At 46.8% G+C, this 24,325-nt stretch overlaps 1 protein-coding gene across 2 annotated transcripts in view; it reads right to left on the reverse strand.

Moving 5' to 3' along the window:
• Window positions 1–1,440: 1,440 nt before the first annotated feature.
• The window catches only part of CCDC198 (coiled-coil domain containing 198), a 102,394-nt gene continuing 79,509 nt past the window's right edge, over window positions 1,441–24,325 (reverse strand). For both annotated transcript variants that reach the window (XM_088461598.1, XM_088461597.1), the window contains exon 6: window positions 1,441–2,734. In XM_088461598.1, the coding sequence (XP_088317724.1) occupies window positions 2,490–2,734 (245 nt within the window). In that variant the 3' untranslated portion in view covers window positions 1,441–2,489. The remainder of the gene's footprint in view (window positions 2,735–24,325) is intronic.

Raw genomic sequence — 24,325 nt, forward strand, 5'->3', positions numbered from 1 at the left:
AGGGGACATTACGCAGGGGGTACTGCTACTGGGGGCATTACTCAGGGGACATTACTATTGGAGGCATTACTCAGGGGGCACTACTACTGGGGCATTACTATTGGGGCCACTACTGGGGGCAGTACTATTGGGGGCATTACTCAGGCAGCACTACTACTGAGGGCATTGCTATTGGTGGCATTACTATTGGGGGCAGTACTATTGGGGGCATTACTCAGACAGCACTACTACTGAGGGCATTGCTATTGGTGGCATTACTATTGGGGGCACTCCTATTGGAAGCACTACTACAGGGGCATTATTACTAGGGGCACTACTATTGGGGGCACTATTACAGGTGGATTACTAATGGGGGCATTGCATAGGGGGCACTGCACAAGGGGCACCACTCCTTGGGGCACTGCACAAGGGGGGCTCTGCATAAGGGGTACCACTACTGTGGGCTTTGCATAAGGGGCACTACCACTGTGGGCATGGCATAAGGGGCACTACCACTACTGGGGGAACTGCATAAGGGGCACCACTACAGTGGGCATTTTGTGTAAGGTGTAATTTGAATTAGAAATACTATTGTGTGACCACGACCCCTTCTCCTGGGACCACGCCCCCTTTCCGACGCATGTCTGTGTGCACGTTGTCCCTTTATTGAGAAACCACTGAGGGGGCGCGGTGAGTTCCACCACTTCTCTAGGACCACTCACAGAGGGGTGCCTGAGGCACTTGCCTCTGGTGGCCCCCTTTCTTTAACCGAGCCCTGGCTATGTCAGTGAAAGCCCAGCTGGCTTCAGTCACATTCCATGCAACCAGGAGCAGAACTATGGGAGACAATGGAGGCGCCTGCCGCCGGGCTCCAGCACTGAAGGGGCATCTCCTCCATTGCCCACAATATATTCACCACACTTAAAACTATTTCATATAAGTGTTTTTGGGCATATGTGCTAGATATGTACCATATATATTTTCTCTATTTTTTAGGGGGGGGGTCACCAAATTATAACTTGCCTCCGGGCGTCTCGGATGAACTTACACCACTGCATGCAACCACACCAGGTTAGTAGTTAAAAAGTACAGTAGTTTCCATGACAGTCCGTTAGAAACTAACATCTTTAGGACAGTGTTTGACTGGAATCTGATGCAGGTGAGAAACTGATCTGTAAGTAATTTGTGCAGCTATGAATAGTTTGAAAGTTTGCCAGTCATTCTCTGTTTACTTAGAGAAGCATCTCCCTCGAATCACGGCAACTAGTGGTAGACGAATAAATGGAATAATGTATAAACACCAGGGGTTTATTTACTAAAGGTCGATTTAAATAGAATTGAATAGAAGGAATCCTTTAAAAAAAATAATACAATAAAAACAAATGTCATTGTTGAATTATGTTTAATTTTGCACAACATATAAAAAAAGCATATTTTGGTAATAAGTATCCATTGGGGCATTTCAAGAGAGGAGGGGGCCCGTGTGCAGACTCTGTCTTGGGTTCTCTCCTTTCTCTCCGGCAGCCAGCAGCGCACTGAGCGCAGCGCTGCAGCGGTAGACTCTGGGTACTAGTCTGTGCCTACAGTCTACAGCACATGCACAGATCACCAGGAAAATGGCATGGCAGCCATTTTCCCTGTGTTTTCCCTACTGCGCATGCACAAAACACATTTCTGATACCGGCTCTGACGTGGGACACCGGAGGCGGAGTGGTAAGTATTAAAAATATGGGTGTAAGGTATGCGGTGAAGGCCTCCCCGGCCCAGGGGCCTGTGTGCCCCGCACACCATACACCCATTATAGATACGCCACTGGTATTCATATAATCTTTGGTAAACCGTTTTCTCCATATCTAATGTCATAAAGTGATTATAAAGAATAATTAACTTATTCATAGAAGAACATATTTTAATTTTATTACATACTGTATGTCTACAAACATGTTTTTCTCAGTATCACCAGGAGAAGCATTTTATGACAGCTCAGGAGATAGGTCACTGAACATAAAAGTAACAAGAGAAGAGTCTGAGCACTACATGAATAAAGCTGAATGATGTGTGTACCCAGCGATGCAACAGACACCCACCCCCCTCCAGCCAGTGGGCAGACATATCGGTCAGCCAGTACACACTGGACAATCTGGGGCCCGACCACCCGATATGTCGACCCCTGCCACGTCCAGCTGCATAAAAAATAAAGTCAGATCATTAATTTTTTTTTTTCTTAAAAAATGGTCTGAGTGGAGTCTGCAATCAACTACATGCAAGTTTAAAACACATATCAGGGCCAAGTTATACAGTAGTGAATTAGTCTTCCAATATTATTATTTGGCACGTGGAAGAAAAAAAGATCACCTGGAGAAAACCCATAGATAAATAGGATCTTGGTCTCAGTTGAACTGAAGGCCCCAGCCCTGCAACCATTAAGCTACCGTAACATCAAATACAGTGATAATGTGGATTACTGAAAAATACTTGGCTCAGCACAAAATAACATAATCATCAATTTTTCAAAATTCATGATCAAAGAACTCATCGAATGTAGGGATTTTCTCAGTTCGTGTCCGGATTAAGGCTGGTCGCCGGCTTTTGGCATCTTTTCTGATCCAGCTGTCTAGTGAGTCACAGCTTGAGCTGTCATAATTTGACTCACTTCTATCTTGTTGGGGTTGAAACCACATCTTCAACTTGCTCTCCTGCAGGTGACAATCTGGGGTAGAACCAGTGTCACTAATTATCCAATTCCATGTTTTGCCTTAAACACAAGAAAATGTAAAAAGTAAGGAAACGTGTACAACATTTAGGAATATGGCCAAACACCATGACATACTTTCTCAATTGGTTGGGCTGGTTGCTAATCAAACCACAAATTGCTCATCATGTTTGGGATAGTTATTTGGGCTAACTCAAGAGGAAGGTAAGTAAAGGCCCCCATACACCCACCGATAGGTTGTGCGATCCTGCAATCGGAATGGAACACTAAGCTGCCAGCGGAAATGCAGACTGCCAGCCATCGATGTTCCGCGATCCTTCGTAGGATCGGTGAAATTCTCCATGGTAAATTTCACCAATTTGCAAATCACGATCATATTTTGATCGTGAACGGCAAATCAGTGAAATCCAACATGCTGGATTTCACTGATCCTGAGATGCCAGGTTGCAGGATCGCCGGAACTTACTATATAAAGAGTTCACAATATAAAGTAGGTGGAGCAGGGGGAGAAAAAAAGCTAAATTCAGCAGCAGTAGAAATCTGACTTTGATAGCTTTCTCGAAAGTAAATTGCATTTTACATCATTTATCTGTCCGTCATTACATTGTATGCATTAATTTATCCCTCCCCTTTATATTCTCCAAAGGTTCTGGGTTCTTCTCACATCTTCTAAAAGCCAGGCCTTGAGAAACTTCAGAGGAGTTTTCTGAGTGTGTAGACTAATCAGAAGTCATAATTACTGACACTGAGGCTTCTTATTGGTCCTCCTGCATGCCCTCTTTTTCCATTTTAAAGTGTCTATGTAAATGTACTACCAATTCGATAATAGGTTCCCTTTAAGAATAAATACTGTATAAGAGAAATAAATGGGGGTGAGAGAGAGATATGAGGGGGCAGAGCCGTAACTAGACTTTTTGGTGCCCTGTGCCAGAAAGAGCATTGGCGCCCCCCTCATTTTTCAAGGGACATTTTACACCCAAAAAAGGGCCCTTGGCCTCATGGGGAAGTGCCAGTGAAGAGTTAGGGGAGGCCAGGAGATGCTGGGGATGAAATAAGAGGAAGCTACAAGCAAGAATGATAATAAACAGAAATTTGACAGGCCCAAACAGCGCCCCCTGACCTGTGGTGCCCTGTGCGATGGCACCGACTGCACTACCCTAGCTACGGCCCTGTGAGGGGGAGAGAGAAATAAAAAAGTGGGGGATAGACCAAAGGGGAGATGTTCTAAACTCTGGAAAGTGATAAATTGGAAAATGATAAACTACCAGCCACTCAGCTCCTAACTGTCATCTTACAGGCTGTGTTTGAAAAATGACAGTTAGGATCTGATTGGTTGGTAGATTATAATTTTAAAATGTATCACTTTCCAAAGCTTAATATATCTGCCCCCATGGGCGGGATGTACTAAGCATCGCATCCGAGATGCAGTACACCCCGCCTCTCTTCTGGTACATACTGCATGCTTGCCTACCCTCCCTATTTCTGCGGGAGCCTCCCGAATTAAGATGGGAACTCCCGCTACCCCGCAATGTATATGCAATCCCCCGCTTTCCCCACTGCCCTGCTGGAAATCCTACCTGCGCATGCGCGATGGGGCTCAGGCTTGTATACAGGAAGACGCAGGGGCAGGGAGTCTGTCTGCTATGGAGCCCAGAGATGCCTCCCAGGTCCGCCCCCTGCACAGCTGACAGTCACATGGACCACACACTGACTGCTGGGAGAGACTGATGCTCCCAGCATTCCCTGGCCAGCCCAGACTTCCCAGCCATAACGAAGGACAGACAGCTGGGGGAGGAGCCTACGCTGAACTGACTGAGGAGCTGTGTGACTGATCAGAGCTCACTGTAGCTTGAGCAAGAACCATGAATGTCAGTGGTGCTGCAGGAGAGGACAGGTGAGGGGATGAGAGAGAGAGAGTGTGGGTGTGGGTGTCTATTACTGTGTGTGTGTGTGTGTGTGTGTGTGTGTGTGTGTGTGTGTGTGTGTGTGTGTGTGTGTGTGTGTGTGTGTGTGTGTGTGTGTCAGTGGGGGGACCATTAATGTGAGTCTGTGTGGTGGGGTCCTATTACTGTGTGTGTCAGTGGGGGGCTCATTAATGTGAGCCCGTGTGGGGGGTCCTATTACTGTGTGTGTGTCAGTGGGGGGACCATTAACATGAGTCTGTGTGGGGGGGTCCTATTACTGTGTGTGTGTGTGTCAGTGGGGGGACCATTAATGTGAGTCTGTGTGGGGGGGTCCTATTACTGTGTGTGTGTGTGTGTGGGGGGGGGTCCTATTACTGTGTGTGTGTGGGGGGGGGGGTCCTATATTGTGTGTGTGTGTGGGGGGGGGTCCTATTACTGTGTGTGTGTGTGTGGGGTCCTATTACTGTGTGTGTGTGTGTGGGGGGGGGGGTCCTATTACTGTGTGTGTGTGTGTGTCAGTGGGGGGACCCAGTGGCGGAACTCCCGGAGACAATGGAGTCATTTGCCGCCGGGCTCCAGCCCTTAAGGGGGCACCTGGCTCCATTGTCCCCCGGGCCGTTCCGGTCACTACCATGGAGATGGAGCGCCGCTGATCGGCGCTCCACCTCCAGCGGCATCAATACGGGGGTGCAGTCGCACCCCCTATTTGCCGGGCGCCCGCTGAGTGTATTACCGGGCGCTGGACCGGGCGCCCGGTTCCTTCGTTCTCCACTGCGGTAGCCGGAGGAACGGAGCTCAGTGTGAGCTCCGCTTCCGGGTCCCGCAATGCACTATGGGAGTGACGTCATGACGTCACTCCCATAGTTCCGAGGAGCGGGCGCCGGGGACGGAAGGTAGCAGGACTGGAGCGAGGTTCAAGGTAAGTATTTTTTTTTTTTTGTATGTGTGTGCGCTCGCGGGGGGGGGCTCACTACAGGGGGCATTGTTGGGGGCTCACTACAGGGGGCATTACTGGGGGCTCACTACAGGGGGCATTACTGGAGGCTCACTACAGGGGGCATTACGGGGGTGTACTACACGGGGCATTACAGGGGGCTTACTACAGGGGGCATTACTGGGGGCTTACTGCAGGGGGCATTACTGGGGGCTTTCTACAGGGGGCTTACTACAGGGGGCATTACGGGGGCTTACTACTGGGGGCTTTCTACAGGGGGCATTACTGGGGGCTTACTACTGGGGCACTACAGGGAGTTTACTACTGGGGGTTTACTACAGGGGGCTTACTACTGGGAGCACTACAGGGGCCCTTAGTACTGGGGCACTGCAAAGGGGGACCACTACTGGAGGTACTGCATAGGGGGACCATTACTGGGGGGCACTACATAGGCGTCACTGCATAGGGGGACCTCTACAGAGGGCACTGCACAGGGGGACCACTACTGGGGGAACTGCATAGGGGGGCGGCAGCTGGGGCTGGCATAGGTGCTGGGGGGGTGGTACATTTTAATTTGGGGGGGGGGGGCACCAACATTTATCTTGCCTCCGGGCACCTGGGATGAAGTTACGCCACTGGGGGGACCATTAATTTGAGTCTGTGTGGGGGGGTCCTATTATTGTGTGTGTGTGGGGGGTCCTATTACTGTGTGTGTGTGTGTGTGTGGGGGGGTCCTATTACTGTGTGTGTGTGTGTATGTGTGTGTGTGGGGGGTCCTATTACTGTGTGTGTGGGGGTCCTATTACTGTGTGTGTGTGTGTGGGGTCCTATTACTGTGTGTGTGTGTGTGGGGGGTCCTATTACTGTGTGTGTGTGTGTGTGTGTGTGGGCGCGTGGTAATAGATACACCAATAGATGGATCTAGACATGCCTTTTGGGCGGTGCTGGCCACGCCCTCCAACACCGCGTGTGCCGTTTGCTACTTCCGTAAATGATCTCCCTCAAACTACTTTTCAAAAGTAGGCAAGTATGACATACTGTGGTTGATTACTGCGGTTTGTACTTAGAAGATCACAAAGGACACCTCTCCCGATAAGAGCTGTCCTTTACAATGTCCCCGGCTAGAGGTACTCCCGTGTTTAATACCCAGAAGTCCCTCTGGCATCCCTCTAAGGGGGAGCATCCCGAATAGAAGCCCATAGACTTCTATTGGGTAACGCAACTTGAAGATGGTATTACCCATCGGGACGAAGCGATGCATTCCAATGCTTAGTACATATGAGGTAAAAACCGCATTTTCGGGGGTTTTACCACATTTTCCCCTTTACTACATCTTAAAGAGAGAAAAAGAAAAAGTAAAAGGATGGGAGGGATGTGGGAGGGTAGGAGAAAACCCCAGTAATCCCGAGCACGAAAGCTGGTGACCCAGCAAATGACAGGTCTAAAATACTTGAATGCTTATAATATGGTTATACCTAATATTGGACATTGCCATAAAATCATAATATGATGCAGGCAGCTGCAGCCCACAGACAGAGCAGAAGTCAAAGGCCTTGAGGATACTAAGCTTAAAGCACAGTACAGATATTAAGGGGCCTATATATCAAATAGTATTTGTGGCATACCCCCCCGCTCCCCACATCTAAAGATGGCATTAGCCGCTGTAACCTATGGGATATAATTTGCCAAATTACTGGGAGAGGGTTCCTCACCGCGCAAGCTCAGTAGTGTGCAGGGGGTCCCGATATAGTAGTGAAGTGACGGTTAATGCGATCACTTCACTACTAACACACTGCGAGGATGGGTTCCTTTCAGAGTCATTTGGGCGGTAAATAATTTCTTATTATCGCAAATAGCGGCGATAAGAAATGACAATTATCGGGTCTAAAGCCCGATAATTGATAAATATGCCCCTAAATATTCTCAGCGCTAATGTAAGTGTTAAGATGTGTTGTTGAATAAAGTAAAGCGATTTGTTTCAAAAATATATATTGTCAAGATATAGGGGTCCATTCATCATCGGGGGACGGCCCCTGATGGTTAAGCATCAACCTCGTTGCAGGGGATACTTAACAATTCAGCATTGCTCCTGTGTGTGGACAGCTGCTCTGCTCTTATTGCAGCTGTCCCTGCAATAAGTAACACTGCTACTTTACTATCAGCGTTACTTACCTCCCCCGTGTCTGGCTTCTGCGCATGTGTGACCTGAGCTCACACATGCGCAGGGCCGCTGGTCACACAGTGAGGAGGCAGCAGAAGGATCCACTGGGATCCCTCTTCGCATCTCCAGAACTCCTTCCCATAGGAAGGAGTGGGGTTCCGAGAACAAGCATCATCTGAAGATGGCGTTTATTCTCACAAGTTTTCAGAATTGACTGAATATGAGGTGGTCCGATCAGACCCCTGATGATGAATGGTCCGTTGCCTAAAATATTTCCGTTATATGTATTGGGCCATTAAGTGATGATGAGTGGACCCTTAAACATGTATAATAACAAATAAATATTTCTCAGCATTTGTTCCAAATGGATGTACATAATAATATCAACAATAAATACAGCAGAATTGCATATAAGAATTCTCAATTGCCTGCTTGGAATCACAAATCAAGAGTTTTGACATGCACTAAATAGCAAAACAGCCCAAAATTATACATTGCGTCGTCAATTCTAATTTCAATAATAATTTCAATGAGTAGGAAGAATATGAAAATGGAATATTTGTATGTGCCAGGCAGGTCTTAAATGTTTCCTTAGTCCCCAGCTCTGCCTGCGTCTATCCTGTTCCTTCCGCCTTCTTCGGGCTCCACCCACCCGCGTCCTATGATGTTGCTGCACGGTATAATTTATTGAAGATGCGCACAGTAGTCAAACACACAAGTCAGGAACTTCAAGCGCTTCAGAGACATCATCGACTGCCGCTGATTCTGTGCTCTGTTTAGCACAAATGCATACTTTGTGGGCAGCGGGCGTGTGGGCAGCGTTGGCAACCTGGGCTCTGAAATAGTGGGGCCCACCGGGGGTCACCCCAGCCCCCAACTGTGCCAGTATGTGTGTGCATGTATATCTATCTATCTAGTTATATACACACATACATATATATAATTATATATATATATATATATATATATAATCACAGCAGGAACGGGATGGCACTCAGTGAGACTCCAATAAAAATAAAGAACGCAGCACTACTTTGCTTTAAGTCGTCAACGTTTCAGTGTTTGCACACTTTTATCAAGACATACAAACCAACAAAAGTACATACCTTATAAAGACTTCACCCCATGCTCCACCACCATGTCACTTCCCATCGGGAGTTCGATGACGTCACATGTGGCGCCCTGACGCCGGCGTCACCGTCATCCCAGGTTTGTCATTTGTGCCCTCGCACACGTCACATACATTTAAAAATAAAGTAGATTTATACAAATTCACTAGAAAAGTGAGACTCCGTGAACACTACGGGGATCAGGACTTCTTGTCAACCTCAGTGCCTGCGTATTTAAAAAAAACTAAATTTGACCCAATATCTAATAATTCGGCTATCAAATATTTCCATAACATCATGGAACAGTACATAGAAGAGAATTCAGTGATGGACTACAAAATTCCACATGGTAACGGCACCTCTAATTTATCGGGTGCTGAAAGAAAAGCGCTTAAAAACCTCAGTACATATAAAGACATCGTGATACGCTCGGCAGACAAAGGAGGAGGGATCGTCGTGCAGGATATAGGTGACTATAAACAGGAGATTTACAACCAACTTTCAGATCCTCTTGTATATCAACAACTTAAAGGTGACCCGACATCCATCTTCAAGAAGGAGCAGGATGACATCTTGACAGAAGCCCTTACAAGTGGTGTTATTTCAAAGAAAATTTTTGACAGTTTGATATATGACTGGCCTAAGGTTCCTATCTTATATACTATCTCCAAGCTGCATAAGGATGCTGTTAAACCTCCTGGTAGGCCAATCATTGCAGCCAGGGAGTCCCTTTTCTATGCAGTATCACAATATCTGGATTTTATCCTACAGCCTATTGTACAGGCACAATCTACAGTATTGCGAGACACTACTTCCTTTATTTTACATATGCAACAATGTTCACCACTACCGACCAAACAGCTAATGTGTGTAGTGGATGTAGTCAGCCTATATACCTCTATACCACATCAAAGGGGCCTTGAAGCTGTGAAACGTATTCTTACTGGCCACCCAGCATATTCGGGACCTGACCTTAAGTTCGTTTTGACATTGTTGGAGCTGACACTCACAAGGAACTATTTCCTGTTTGACAGTAAATTTTATTTACAGAGGTCTGGCTGTGCAATGGGGTCCTGTGTAGCCCAGAGCTTTGCCAATTTATTTATGTGTGAGGTGGAGAAGGATTTGTTTTTCACCAATGAGGCTACACAGGGCTCCATTGCATCTTACCACAGATACATAGATGATATATTCATCTTATGGAGGGGCACCGAACAATCATTCATTGAAACTATGGCGGAGATTAATTGTATGGATCCAGCTATCAAGTTCACAATTGAATGTAGCTTTAGTTCAACTCATATTCTAGATGTGGCGCTTAAAATAGACGCACAACTTAACATCAATACTTCAGTGTTTTTCCAAACCACTGACCAGAACACTTTTTTGAGAGCTGAGAGCTTTCATCCACCTGCCCTCACCAGGGGTCTGCCGTATTCGCAGTTTCTCAGGATCATACGTATCTGTAGTGATCCTGAGGATGCCTGTACACAGATAGACAACATGATCTTGAAGTTCTTAGCAAGGGGGTACAACCCTAAAACACTAAGGAAAGCCAAGAATAAGGCACTTACAGTGTCTAGAGAAGTGGCTTTGAGTTCAAAACGTAAAGACCAGGACACTAAAAATCAAATACTGTGGTCCCTGGAATTTTCTGATACATCAAAGGACATTGTTACAAAAGCTAAGCAATTGTGGCCCATTGTGGCAGATGATTATGCTTTAAAAATGCTCAAAGGGTCTAGAATCATACCTGCCTATAAGAGGGGCCGGAACATAAAGGACTGGATAGCACATAATGATGTATCACTCCATAAAGAATTAGCACCAATACATTTTCTAACAAAAAGACCGGGTAATTACAGGTGTACAGGCTGTATTACGTGCAGCCACCTTGAGGTTGTAGATGGTTTTGTACATCCTCATTCAGGCCAGAAATTCTCTATAAAGCATGCATTAACTTGCACTAGTCGCTATGTAGTGTACTATATTAGGTGTCCTTGCGGACTCCTATATATAGGCAAAACGACACGCCAGCTGAAAGAGCGGATGGCGCTTCATCGCTCCAGCATTAGGGCTGCCCTTGATGGTAAACCCGTGGACCAGCCGGTGGCCAAACATTTTCGGGATTTGAAACATGGTTTAGCTACCTTACGATGCAAAATGATAGACTGGATCCCCCCCAGCAGTAGGGGTGGAGATAGGGGTCGGATCTTGCTCCAACATGAAGCTAGATGGATCCATAACTTGCGGACACTCAAACCCTTTGGATTGAATGAAATGAACTAATTTTCTTGTTTCTTATGATACTAATACAGACACATGCGTGCTTTTATGTATAGTTGGTCTTCGACTGTATAATAGTATTTAGGGCTTTGGCATTTGTACCGCTGACGCACTTTAGTTAGTAGATGTTATATGTATCTTTGCATTTTGATAGTTCTTTTGATATACTTGTTGTCATGCTTTACAGTCTATGCTATGGCCGTGTATTTGGTTGCCATGGTGATGGTTCAATGCACTGGGTGGACACACCCCCTGTGATGACGGTGACGCCGGCGTCAGGGCGCCACATGTGACGTCATCGAACTCCCGATGGGACGTGACATGGTGGTGGAGCACGGGGTGAAGTCTTTATAAGATATGTACTTTTTGTTGGTTTGTATGTCTTGATAAAAGTGTGCAAACACTGAAACATTGACGACTTAAAGCGAAGTAGTGCACCAGAGCAATCTAACTGGAGAGAGAGTGCCGGCCCCTCGTGCATTTGTGTGTATATATATATATATATATATATATAATACATATATATATATATATATATATACACACATACACATTAGGGGTGTGCACCGGCCACTTTTCGTGTTTTGGTTTTGGATCTGGATCTTTCTTCGTGTTTTGGATCTGGATTGGTTTTGCCAAAACCACCCTTCGGTGTTTTGGGTTCTGGATTTTGTGTTTTGGATCTGTATTTTTTTTTAAAAAAGCATAAAAACAGCTAAATCGCAGAATGTGTTGATTTTCCTGCTCCTATGGTATTATTAACCTCAAAAACCTTAATTTCCACTCATTTCCAGTCTATTCTGAACACCTCACACCTCACAATAGTGTTTTTATGTCCAAAAGGTTGCACCGAGGTAGCTGGATGACTATGCTAAGCGACACGAGTGGGCGGTACAAACACGTGGCCCATCTAGGAGTGACACTGCAGTGGCAGACAGGATGGCAGTTTGAAAAACTAGGCCCCAAACAGTACATAATGCAAAGAAAAAAAAGAGATGCAAGATGGAATTGTCCTTGGGCCCTCCCACCCACCCTTATGTTGTATAAACAGGACATGCACACTTTAACAAACCAATCATTTCCACGCCAGGGTCTGCCACACGACTGTGGCTGAAATGATTGGTTCGTTTGGACCCCACAAAACAAGCTGGCAATTAATCTGGCCCTGCACAAACTGGCTCTACGGAGGCAAGATGTCGTCTTCATCCTCCTCATCCACCGATTCCTCACCCTCTTCAGTGTTGTGCACATCCTCATCCTCACAGAGTATTAATTTGTCCCCACTGGAATCCACCACCACAGGTCCCTCTGTACGTTCTGGAGGCTGGTCTCCCTGGAAGAGTTGATAATTCATTTTTATGAACATCATCTTCTCCACATTTTGTGGAAGCAACCTCCTACGCCTTTTGCTGACAAGGTTCCCGGCTGCACTAAACACTCTTTCGGAGTACACACTGGAGGGGGGGCAACTCAGGTAAAATAGAGCCAGTTTGTACAGGGGCCTCCAAATTGCCTCTTTTTCCTGCCAGTACATGTACGGACTGTCTGACATGCGTACTTGGATGCTGTCACCGATGTAATCCTTTAACAGACAGACGCACGCTTGTCGCTGCTGCTTTGAGGATGCAGGTGCGGCTACAGCCCACACAATTCACAAAGACAGGAAAAAAAAGAATTTTTTATTTTTTGTGGAGCGCACTTTGAGGGTTACACCACCCTTTAACAGACAGACTGTCAAAACCGGATAATTGGCGAAGACAGAATCTGTTTGCAATTGGAATCTGCGCAATGCTATCTTGTAAAGGGCGACAAGACTCCATCTTAGAAATAAAATCTCACAGCACTATTTTTTTTAAAAAAGGTACATAGTCAGCCTTCCTCAAACACAGGCAGACAGTGTTTAACACAAACACTAACTTATTAGCATTTGGAACCCTATACAAAGCCCATATTCAACCCAAAACAGGCAGAATAAACAGGGAGGCTCCGACAGCACAGCTGGAAGCCTCCTTCCTGTATGAGAATTAAATTCACTGTATAAACACATTTTGCAATTGCAGTTTAAAAACATCACAAAAATACATGTGTGCTTATGTATATATATATATATATATATTAGGGGTGTGCATCGGCCACTTTTCGTGTTTTGGTTTTGGATCTGGATCTTTCTTCGTGTTTTGGATCTGGATTGGTTTTGCCAAAACCACCCTTCTGTGTTTTGGGTTCTGGGTTTTGTGTTTTGGATCTGTATTTTTTTGAAAAAAAGCATAAAAACAGCTAAAATCACAGAATTTGTGGGTTTTTCTGCTCCTATGCTATTATTAACCTCAATAACCTTAATTTCCACTCATTTCCAGTCTATTCTGAACACCTCACACCTCACAATAGTGTTTTTATGTCCAAAAGGTTGCACCGAGGTAGCTGGATGACTATGCTAAGAGATACGAGTGGGCGGCACAAACACGTGGTCCATCTAGGAGTGACACTGCAGTGGCAGACAGGATGGCAGTTTGAAAAACTAGGCCCCAAACTATACATAATGCAAAGAAAAAAAAGAGGTGCAAGATGGAATTGTCCTTGGGCCCTCCCACCCACCCTTATGTTGTATAAACAGGACATGCACACTTTAACAAACCAAACATTTCAGCGCCAGGGTCTGCCACACGACTGTGGCTGAAATGATTGGTTCGTTTGGGCCCCCACAAAACAAGCTGGCAATTAATCTGTCCCTGCACAAACTGGCTCTACGGAGGCAAGATGTCGTCCTCATCCTCCTCATCCACCGATTCCTCACCCTCTTCTGTGTTGTGTACATTCTCATCCTCACAGAGTATTAATTCGTCCCCGCTGGAATCCACAACCACAGGTCCCTCTGTACGTTCTGGAGGCTGGTCTCCCTGGAAGAGTTGATAATTCATTTTATGAACATCATCTTCTCCACATTTTGTGGAAGCAACCTCCTACGCCTTTCGCTGACAAGGTTCCCGGCTGCACTAAACACTCTTTCGGAGTACACACTGGAGGGGGGGCAACTCAGGTAAAATAGAGCCAGTTTGTACAGGGACCTCCAAATTGCTTCTTTTTCCTGCCAGTACAGGTACGGACTGTCTGACATGCCTACTTGGATGCTGTCACCGATGTAATCCTTTAACAGACAGACGCACGCTTGTCGCTGCTGCTTTGAGGATGCAAGTGCGGCTACAGCCCACACAATTCACAAAGACAGAAAAAAAAAGAAGAATATTTTTATTGTTTGTGTAGCACACTTTGAGGGTGTCACCACCCTTTAACAGACAGACGCACGCTTGTCGCTGCTGCTTTGAGGACAGTATCATATGCAGTGACAGTAGACTTGTCAGAAATTGTTGGCACGTCCTTCAGTCTGCACCAGATGTCCAAACCAGCCCTTGACTTATGACACAGGCGCACGCTTGGCGCTGCTACTATGTTGATGCACGTGCGGCTACATCGCACACAAGTCACAAACACATAAAAAAATTAGTTTTTTATTTTTTGGAGCACTTTGAGGGTTACACCACCCTTTAACAGACAGACGCACGCTTGTCGCTGCTGCTTTGAGGATGCAGGTGCGGCTACAGCCCACACAATTCACAAAGACAGGAAAAAAAAGAATTTTTTATTTTTTGTGGAGCGCACTTTGAGGGTTACACCACCCTTTAACAGACAGACTGTCAAAACCGGATAATTGGCGAAGACAGAATCTGTTTGCAATTGGAATCTGCGCAATGCTATCTTGTAAAGGGCGACAAGACTCCATCTTAGAAATAAAATCTCACAGCACTATTTTTTTTAAAAAAGGTACATAGTCAGCCTTCCTCAAACACAGGCAGACAGTGTTTAACACAAACACTAACTTATTAGCATTTGGAACCCTATACAAAGCCCATATTCAACCCAAAACAGGCAGAATAAACAGGGAGGCTCCGACAGCACAGCTGGAAGCCTCCTTCCTGTATGAGAATTAAATTCACTGTATAAACACATTTTGCAATTGCAGTTTAAAAACATCACAAAAATACATGTGTGCTTATGTATATATATATATATATATATTAGGGGTGTGCATCGGCCACTTTTCGTGTTTTGGTTTTGGATCTGGATCTTTCTTCGTGTTTTGGATCTGGATTGGTTTTGCCAAAACCACCCTTCTGTGTTTTGGGTTCTGGGTTTTGTGTTTTGGATCTGTATTTTTTTGAAAAAAAGCATAAAAACAGCTAAAATCACAGAATTTGTGGGTTTTTCTGCTCCTATGCTATTATTAACCTCAATAACCTTAATTTCCACTCATTTCCAGTCTATTCTGAACACCTCACACCTCACAATAGTGTTTTTATGTCCAAAAGGTTGCACCGAGGTAGCTGGATGACTATGCTAAGAGATACGAGTGGGCGGCACAAACACGTGGTCCATCTAGGAGTGACACTGCAGTGGCAGACAGGATGGCAGTTTGAAAAACTAGGCCCCAAACTATACATAATGCAAAGAAAAAAAAGAGGTGCAAGATGGAATTGTCCTTGGGCCCTCCCACCCACCCTTATGTTGTATAAACAGGACATGCACACTTTAACAAACCAAACATTTCAGCGCCAGGGTCTGCCACACGACTGTGGCTGAAATGATTGGTTCGTTTGGGCCCCCACAAAACAAGCTGGCAATTAATCTGTCCCTGCACAAACTGGCTCTACGGAGGCAAGATGTCGTCCTCATCCTCCTCATCCACCGATTCCTCACCCTCTTCTGTGTTGTGTACATTCTCATCCTCACAGAGTATTAATTCGTCCCCGCTGGAATCCACAACCACAGGTCCCTCTGTACGTTCTGGAGGCTGGTCTCCCTGGAAGAGTTGATAATTCATTTTATGAACATCATCTTCTCCACATTTTGTGGAAGCAACCTCCTACGCCTTTCGCTGACAAGGTTCCCGGCTGCACTAAACACTCTTTCGGAGTACACACTGGAGGGGGGGCAACTCAGGTAAAATAGAGCCAGTTTGTACAGGGACCTCCAAATTGCTTCTTTTTCCTGCCAGTACAGGTACGGACTGTCTGACATGCCTACTTGGATGCTGTCACCGATGTAATCCTTTAACAGACAGACGCACGCTTGTCGCTGCTGCTTTGAGGATGCAAGTGCGGCTACAGCCCACACAATTCACAAAGACAGAAAAAAAAAGAAGAATATTTTTATTGTTTGTGTAGCACACTTTGAGGGTGTCACCACCCTTTAACAGACAGACGCACGCTTGTCGCTGCTGCTTTGAGGACAGTATCATATGCAGTGACAGTAGACTTGTCAGAAATTGTTGGCACGTCCTTCAGTCTGCACCAGATGTCCAAACCAGCCCTTGACTTATGACACAGGCGCACGCTTGGCGCTGCTACTATGTTGATGCACGTGCGGCTACATCGCACACAAGTCACAAACACATAAAAAAATTAGTTTTTTATTTTTTGGAGCACTTTGAGGGTTACACCACCCTTTAACAGACAGACGCACGCTTGTCGCTGCTGCTTTGAGGATGCAAGTGCGGCTACAGCCCACACAATTCACAAAGACAGAAAAAAAAGAATATTTTTATTGTTTGTGGAGCGCACTTTGAGGGTTACACCACCCTTTAACAGACAGACGCACGCTTGTCGCTGCTGCTTTAAGGATGCAGGTGTGGCTACAGCCCACACATTTCACAAAGACAGAAAAAAGAAGAAGAATATTTTTATTGTTTGTGTAGCACACTTTGAGGGTGTCACCACCCTTTAACAGACAGACGCACGCTTGTCGCTGCTGCTTTGAGGATGCAGGTGGAATCTAGACGGGATTTGGAACCGGGGACACACTACCTCCATCAATTGTCTAAATCCCACTGCACTAATGGCGGATACCGGACCCACGTCTAACACCAACATAGCAGTCAAGACCTCAGTTATACGTTTTGCTTCAGGATGACTGCTGTCGTACTTCATCCTCATCGCTAGGGACTGTTGGAGGGTCAATTGTTTAGTAAAAGTAGTGATGTTCCTACTTCCTCTCTGGGATGATGAACAACTCCCAGCAGCAGCAACAGCACTAGGAGGAAGTGGTTCTTGATCTTTCCCTATTTTATTTTTATCTGAGAAAGTTTGGTCCTCCATTTATGTTATATTGATATATACGTGCTGCTAAAGCGCACACAAACACAGAAAATATTTTTTTATTTTTGCTGGAGAGTAGTGCACTTTGTGGGTTACACCACCCTTTAAGAAATGAGCCAGCCGGCTCTTTACTTATGGGACACAGGCGCACGCTTGGCGCTGCTCCTTTGTTGATGCACGTGCAGCCACAGTGCACACAAGTCACAAACACAGAAAATATTTTTTTTTTTGGTTTGGACTGGAGTGTACTTTGGGGGTTACAGCACCCTTTAACGGTCAAGCCAGCCGGCCCTTTACTTATGACACAGGCGCACGCTTGGCACTACTTTGTTGATGCACGTGCGGCTACTGCGCACACAATTCATAAACACAGAAAATTATTTTTTTTTTGGTTTGGAGTGTACTTTGGGGGTTACAGCACCCTTTAACGGTCAAGCCAGCCGGCCCTTTACTTATGACACAGGCGCACGCTTGGCACTACTTTGTTGATGCACGTGCAGCTACTGCGCACACAATTCACACACACAGAAAATATTTTTTTTGGTTTGGAGTGTACTTTGGGGGTTACAGCACCCTTTAATGGTCAAGCCAGCCGGCCCTTTACTTATGACACAGGCGCACGCTTGGCACTACTTTGTTGATGCACGTGCGGCTACTGCGCACACAATTCACAAACACAGAAAATATTTTTATTTGGTTTGGACTGGAGTGTACTTTGGGGGTTACAGCACCCTTTAACGGTCAAGCCAGCCGGCCCTTTACTTATGACACAGGCGCACGCTTGGCACTACTTTGTTGATGCATGTGCGGCTACTGCGCACACAATTCACAAACACAGAAAATATTTTTTTATTTTGTTTGGAGTGTACTTTGGGGGTTACAGCACCCTTTAACGGTCAAGCCAGCCGGCCCTTTACTTATGACACAGGCGCATGCTTGGCACTACTTTGTTGATGCACGTGCGGCTACTGCGCACACAATTCACAAACACACAAAAAATATAATTTTTTTAGCACTTGGGGGGAGCACCCCTGATGGACAGAGCACCCCCTGGACAACACTACAGCACCCCTTTAGGACTGGGACACTGCTCAGGACTTTGGAGTGGACACAGCCCCTATGGAGAACTGACTGCACAACACAGTCCAGCCAGCCCCTATGGACTTTGAAGTAGTGGACACAGCCCCTATTAACAACAGCAGCACAGCACAACACAGCCAGCCCATATGGACTTTGAAGTAGTGGACAACAGCAGCACAGCGCAGCACAGCACAGCACAACACTACTCTGCACTACACTACACTACACTACACAGCCCAGCCAGCCCTAACTCCCACCCTCCTGTCACGACCAGCCGGCCGATTCTCCAGATACCTCAATCTGAGAATCGCCAACTGTGACTTATGGTTACCTCAGCACGTGCGGTTACTCTAACACTGTTCTGCCACCACCAACGAAGTTAACGGGAGTCGTTAGGTTCTCCCCTTAAATCTCAATATGCACACTCACTTACATATAGGTACGTAGCTTTGACCTCACAGGCTCGTGAATTCGACAAGAACACGGAGAATACACTGGATTAAGAATGTTTAATCCGAAAAATATTTCCAAGGTTATTGATTACAGAAAAAGGTAGTACAAATATGGACAATACAAATATATCACAAATAGGTTTCAGAAAGTAAAAGGAATTAAAAATTAAAAAGAACCCAGAGTCTTTACATCTAGACTCAGTCGTGAAGGAGACACAGGAGCATTGGATTCTGGCCAGTCGTCAGCACTCTCCTTGGGCACAAGAACACTTATCACTGAGGGAGATGCATAGTTATACCCTCACAGCTGCACTAGCCCCCACCTTTGGGTTTTTCACTCTTTCATTGCTGTACACTGGGCATTAAGAAATCGGCCACACCCTTCCATATTGTCTATAGGAAGTAGGGGGTCTTGAAACAGTGTGAAGGGGTCTTTAGAAACCAATAATCAGGTAACATACCCTACATTCTTGTCATCTCCCTTCTAAAGGATTTTATATCCCATGACTTGGCTTGACCAGGTCTGACCATCTGCATTAAGGATGTATCTCTCCCCAAACTTTATGGCCTGTTGAGAGAAGAGATGGTTATCTAGATGCCTGGTTCCAGGAAGACAAATCTCCTCCAAGCTTTGTATTCCTACAGGTCAAATACAGGACACTGCCTAGAAACCATGTTGATACACACATTTATATATATATACATTTACATGACATCATTCCTGGCGATTATTCTTGAGATAAACGCCACACCTCCCCCTGAAGATGGGCACAGGAGGGACTGAGACACACGTCACAGCCTTACCTGTGTACCACTGTCTGCCTCTTCACTCTGCCGGGAGAGTCCATCAGCATTGCTGTGCTCTGCACCCTTTCTGTGCTGGATGGTGAAGGTGTATTGTTGCAGGGTAAGGCTCCATCGGAGAAGTTTACCATTATCCCCAGAGACTCTATTAAGCCATACGAGTGGGTTGTGGTCTTTATTATGGTAAAGTCTCTCCCATACAGATATGGCTGCAGTTTTTGGAGAGACCATACAATCGCCAAACACTCTTTTTCAATGGTGGCATAGGCCACTTCACGGGGCAGCAGTTTTTTACTTAGGAAAATGACAGGATGCTCTTCCCCTTGCTCATTGACCTGACTGAGCACAGCACCTAAACCATAATTAGAGGCATCAGTCTGTACAATGAACCTCTTTTTGAAATCTGGGGCCTGCAGCACAGGGGACTGAGCTAAAGCAGACTTTAGGGCTAGAAAGGCCCTCTCACAGTCCTCAGTCCAATTGACCACCTGTGGCAACTTCTTTTTTGTCAAGTTTGTTAAGGGCTTGGCTAGGGTGCTGTAGTGGGGTACAAATTTTCGGTAGTACCCTGCAGTTCCTAGAAAGGACATCACCTGTTTTTTAGTCTTAGGGGTAGGCCATGCAGCAATAGCCTCCACATTGTCTGGTTCTGGGCGGAGAGTACCTCCCCCTACACGGTGCCCTAGATATTGTACCTCTCCCATGCCAAGCTGGCACTTCTCGGGTTTGATCGTCAAACCTGCCCCAGTGATTCGGCCTAACACACTATTCAGATGGATCAGGTGTTCCTCCCAGGTCTGGCTGAACACTGCGATGTCATCCAGGTAGGCAACTGCATATCCCTCCTGGCCTTCCAGCAGGTCATTAACCAGGCGCTGAAAGGACGCAGGGGCATTCTTCATCCCAAAGGGCATGACCAGAAATTCGAACAGCCCAAATGGGGTGATGAATGCGGACCGCTCACGGGCCTCGGGTGACAGTGGGATCTGCCAGTACCCCCTACTGAGATCCATGATAGTGATGTAACGTGCCGGGGCAAGCTTATCTAGTAGTTCATCTATCCTGGGCATGGGATAGGCATCAAATACAGTGGCATCATTTAACCTCCTGTAGTCCACACAAAATCTTGTACCTCCACATTTTTTTGGGACCAGTACCACTGGGGCAGCCCATGAACTGTGAGACCTTTGTATCACCCCTAGCTGCAGCATCTCATCAATTTCCCTTTTCATTGCCTCCAGCACTTCTTGGGAAGTACGATATGCTGGCTGTCTGAGGGGGGTCTGATTACCTGTGTTTACGTGATGTGTAACCAAGTGTGTCTTTCCTGGCTTTCCTGTGAAATGGGACTGAAAGGGCTGTACGGTGTTAGCTAGCTGTTCTAGCTGCATCTCAGACAGCTCAGTGCTGTAGTGGGCATCTGCAAGTGACCCCCCCTCTTTTGCAGCAGCTGCCAGATCTAGTAAGGGGTCGGGTTCCTGATCACTCTCAGGCAAGCTACACACAGCTAACACACATGTCCCTCTGTCATGGTACTTTTTGAGCATATTGATGTGGTACATCTTCTGTCTCTTACGTCCATCCCCCTTTTCTACTACATAATTAACATCCTGGATGCGCTGCACTATGGTGTAGGGGCCTTCCCAGGCAGCCTGTAGCTTGTTCTGCCTCATAGGGATCAGAACTAGGACCTTATCCCCCACCTCAAATATGCGTTCCCTAGCGCTGCGGTCATACCAGAGTTTTTGTTTTGCTTGTGCAGCCTTCAGTTTGCTCTGTGCCATTCCCATTAAAGACTGCATCTTCTCCCTGAACTGTACTACATAGTGTACCACAGACTGTTCAGGAGTGACCAGCTTACCTTCCCATTCTTCCCTGATCAAATCTAGAGGGCCTCGCACGCGACGCCCATATAGGAGTTCAAAGGGTGAGAATCCAGTGGACTCCTGCGGCACCTCGCGGTATGCAAAGAGGAGGTGCGGCAGGAACCTCTCCCAGTCTCTTCCCTGGGACTCCACAAAAGTCCTCAACATTTGTTTCAGGGTGCTATTAAAACGTTCGACCAACCCATTGGTAGCCGGATGGTATGGGGATGTAATCAGATGATTCACCTGCATCCTCTGACAGAGACTCTGCATGAGGCGGGACATGAACTGGGTACCCTGATCAGTTAACATCTCCTTGGGAAACCCCACCCAAGAAAAAATGGTGATAAGCGCATCTGCTACCTTGTCTGTGCGAATGGATGAAAGCGCTACAGCTTCTGGGTACCTTGTAGCATAATCCACTACAGTCAGAATGTACTGTTTTCCTGAGCTGCTGGGGATGGCTAGGGGCCCCACAATATCAACCGCAACCCTCTCAAAGGGCTCAGATATGATGGGAAGGGAAATGAGAGGAGCGCGCCCCACATCACCGGACTTCCCAACTATCTGGCACGCATGGCATGAGCGACAGTAATCGTCTGCCTCCTTTCCCATGCCAGGCCAGTAGAACTTATGTTTCAACCGGTCTCTGGTTCGTTTCACCCCCAAATGTCCTGCTAAGGGGATCTCGTGTGCTATTTTCAGGAGCTCAGTTCTGTAGATCTGAGGGATTACAAGCTGCCTTTCAGCACCCTCAGCTGTGACCCATTCTCTATATAAGAGTCCATTTTCCATAAAAATTCTCTCTGATTTATCCTCCAGACCTGCATCGCTGATTCTACCCCGCAGAGGTTCCAAACTGGGGTCTGTCTGCTGTTCTGCTTTGAAAGCAGCACTTCTCATTAGTTGATCAGGGTGAGGAGACAAAATGTGATTTCTGTCCTCCCCTATCCCAGACTCTGTGCTGACAGCTTCAGCAGGAGAGGAGAAGGGGGGCTGAGGGGGATGAATCTCTAGTGACACACTCTCCCCAGGTGCAGGGGTTACCTCACAGTTACTCTGGGCTGTGGCTGTCCTGGTCATTACTGCTAATACAGGGATGGCATCGTTACCTACAGTATTCACTCCAAACCCTGATGATGGTACATTTGCAATATCATCTGCTAACAGTACATTACACAGTTTTTCATTAGGGTACACTGTTAGACCCATTTCTGACTGACCAGACTCTGGCCTGTGGAACTGCAAAGGGTTATCTGCTAGAACAGCACTTTGTACATCACTGATACAATCACATTCATTTGTACTGTTGCTGGGTCGGTCAGCAGGGGTCACCTGGGGAAAAACTGGGTTAGATTGTACCTTTGCATCATTTACAACATAATTCTCAGTTACATATTTCGTTTGCATTTTCCCCAAATCACACCCCAACAGTACTGTAGCAGGTAAATTGTCCAGCACCCCAACATCCCGGATACCTCTCCCAACTCCCCAGTCCAGATACACACGAGCCATAGGCACCTCTGGGTGCACCCCACCCACTCCCCGCACTGTAATTGTCTTCCCTGGAATAATATCCTCGGGACCCACTAAGGCTGGGTGGATGAGAGTCAGGTCTGAGCCAGAGTCTAATAGCCCAAGTGCAACTTGGTGTCCTACCTGGACCGCTTGTAGATTGTCCCAGTGGTGTCCTTGGGGCCCTTCCACACACAGGATGGCTGGCACAGGTTTCCCTGCCGGGCCACTCACAGGAGAGGGTGTTGATCTTTTCTTCTTGGGGCAATCAACACTGATGTGCCCCAGCTCATTGCATGTAAAACACCTGCGGCCAGTTGCCAAAACAGGTTTTCCCCCCGCCCCCCCAAAAGGTGCAGCAACAGCTGGCTTTGCAGGGTACCGCGGGGGTGATCCTCCAGGTCGTCTCTCTCTCCATGCTGCTTGTCCTGGCATCCCCCAGCTCTTCTTCACCACAGAAGCCCGAGTGCTGGTGTACTTGTCTGCCAGGCTGGCAGCCTCCTGAGACATTTTGGGATCCCGATCCAGGACCCACTCTTTGACCTCCGCTGGACACAGTGTGAGGAACTGTTCCTGGAGAATAAGGTCCTTTAGTTTGTCAAAGTCCGTCACCTGCAATCCATCAACCCACTGATGCAACAGGGTTGACAATTGCGCTAACAGTCCCGCATAGGTATCAGAGGGACTGCGCTTTGAGTCTCTGAACTTTTGTCGATAAGCCTCAGGGGTGATGTTGAAACGCTGTAACAAGGCTTTTTTAATCGCAGCATAATCACCATCCAGTTCCTGGGGGAGATCTGCAAACGCCTCCAAAGCTTTTCCTCTTAGCCCAGGGGTTAAATAACTCGCCCATTCACTGTGGTCCAGTGCAAACTGTCGGCAAGTCTTTTCAAACCCCCTCAGGAACGTATCGAGGTCACCATCCTTCTCCAATACAGGAAATTGATTGTGCCGGGGCTTTTTCCTACCCGGTTCACAGGTAGCATTCTGTCCGCGGAGTCTGGCCATCTCCAGCTGGAACACGCGCTCAGCCTGGCGCTCCTCAGCTGCAGCCTGGCGCTCTGCAGCCTCAGCCTCTCGGACTGCCTTCCGCTCGGCAGCTTCTGCTTCCTGGTCAGCTCGGCGTCCAGCAGCTTCCCTGTCCGCAGACGTTTGGAACTGCTGCATCAGCTGCAGAGTTGTGGCAGCAGAGTCCCTGTCCTTCATATGCCTGGCAGCAGTTTGAAGGAAACTCTCTAGTGCAGACTCACTTGACCCAGCAGAGGTGTCCGACCCCCGCTGTGCATCTGTTGTAAGGTCCAGTACAGACTGCGCCTCTGCAGCAGGGTTGTCCATTGTCTGGCCACCTTCAGCAACAAGATTCTGATCCGCCAC

This window comes from Taudactylus pleione, unplaced genomic scaffold, assembly GCF_031769625.1.
Source record: "Taudactylus pleione unplaced genomic scaffold, aTauple2 ptg001075l, whole genome shotgun sequence".
NCBI classification, from domain to species: Eukaryota; Metazoa; Chordata; class Amphibia; order Anura; family Myobatrachidae; genus Taudactylus; species Taudactylus pleione.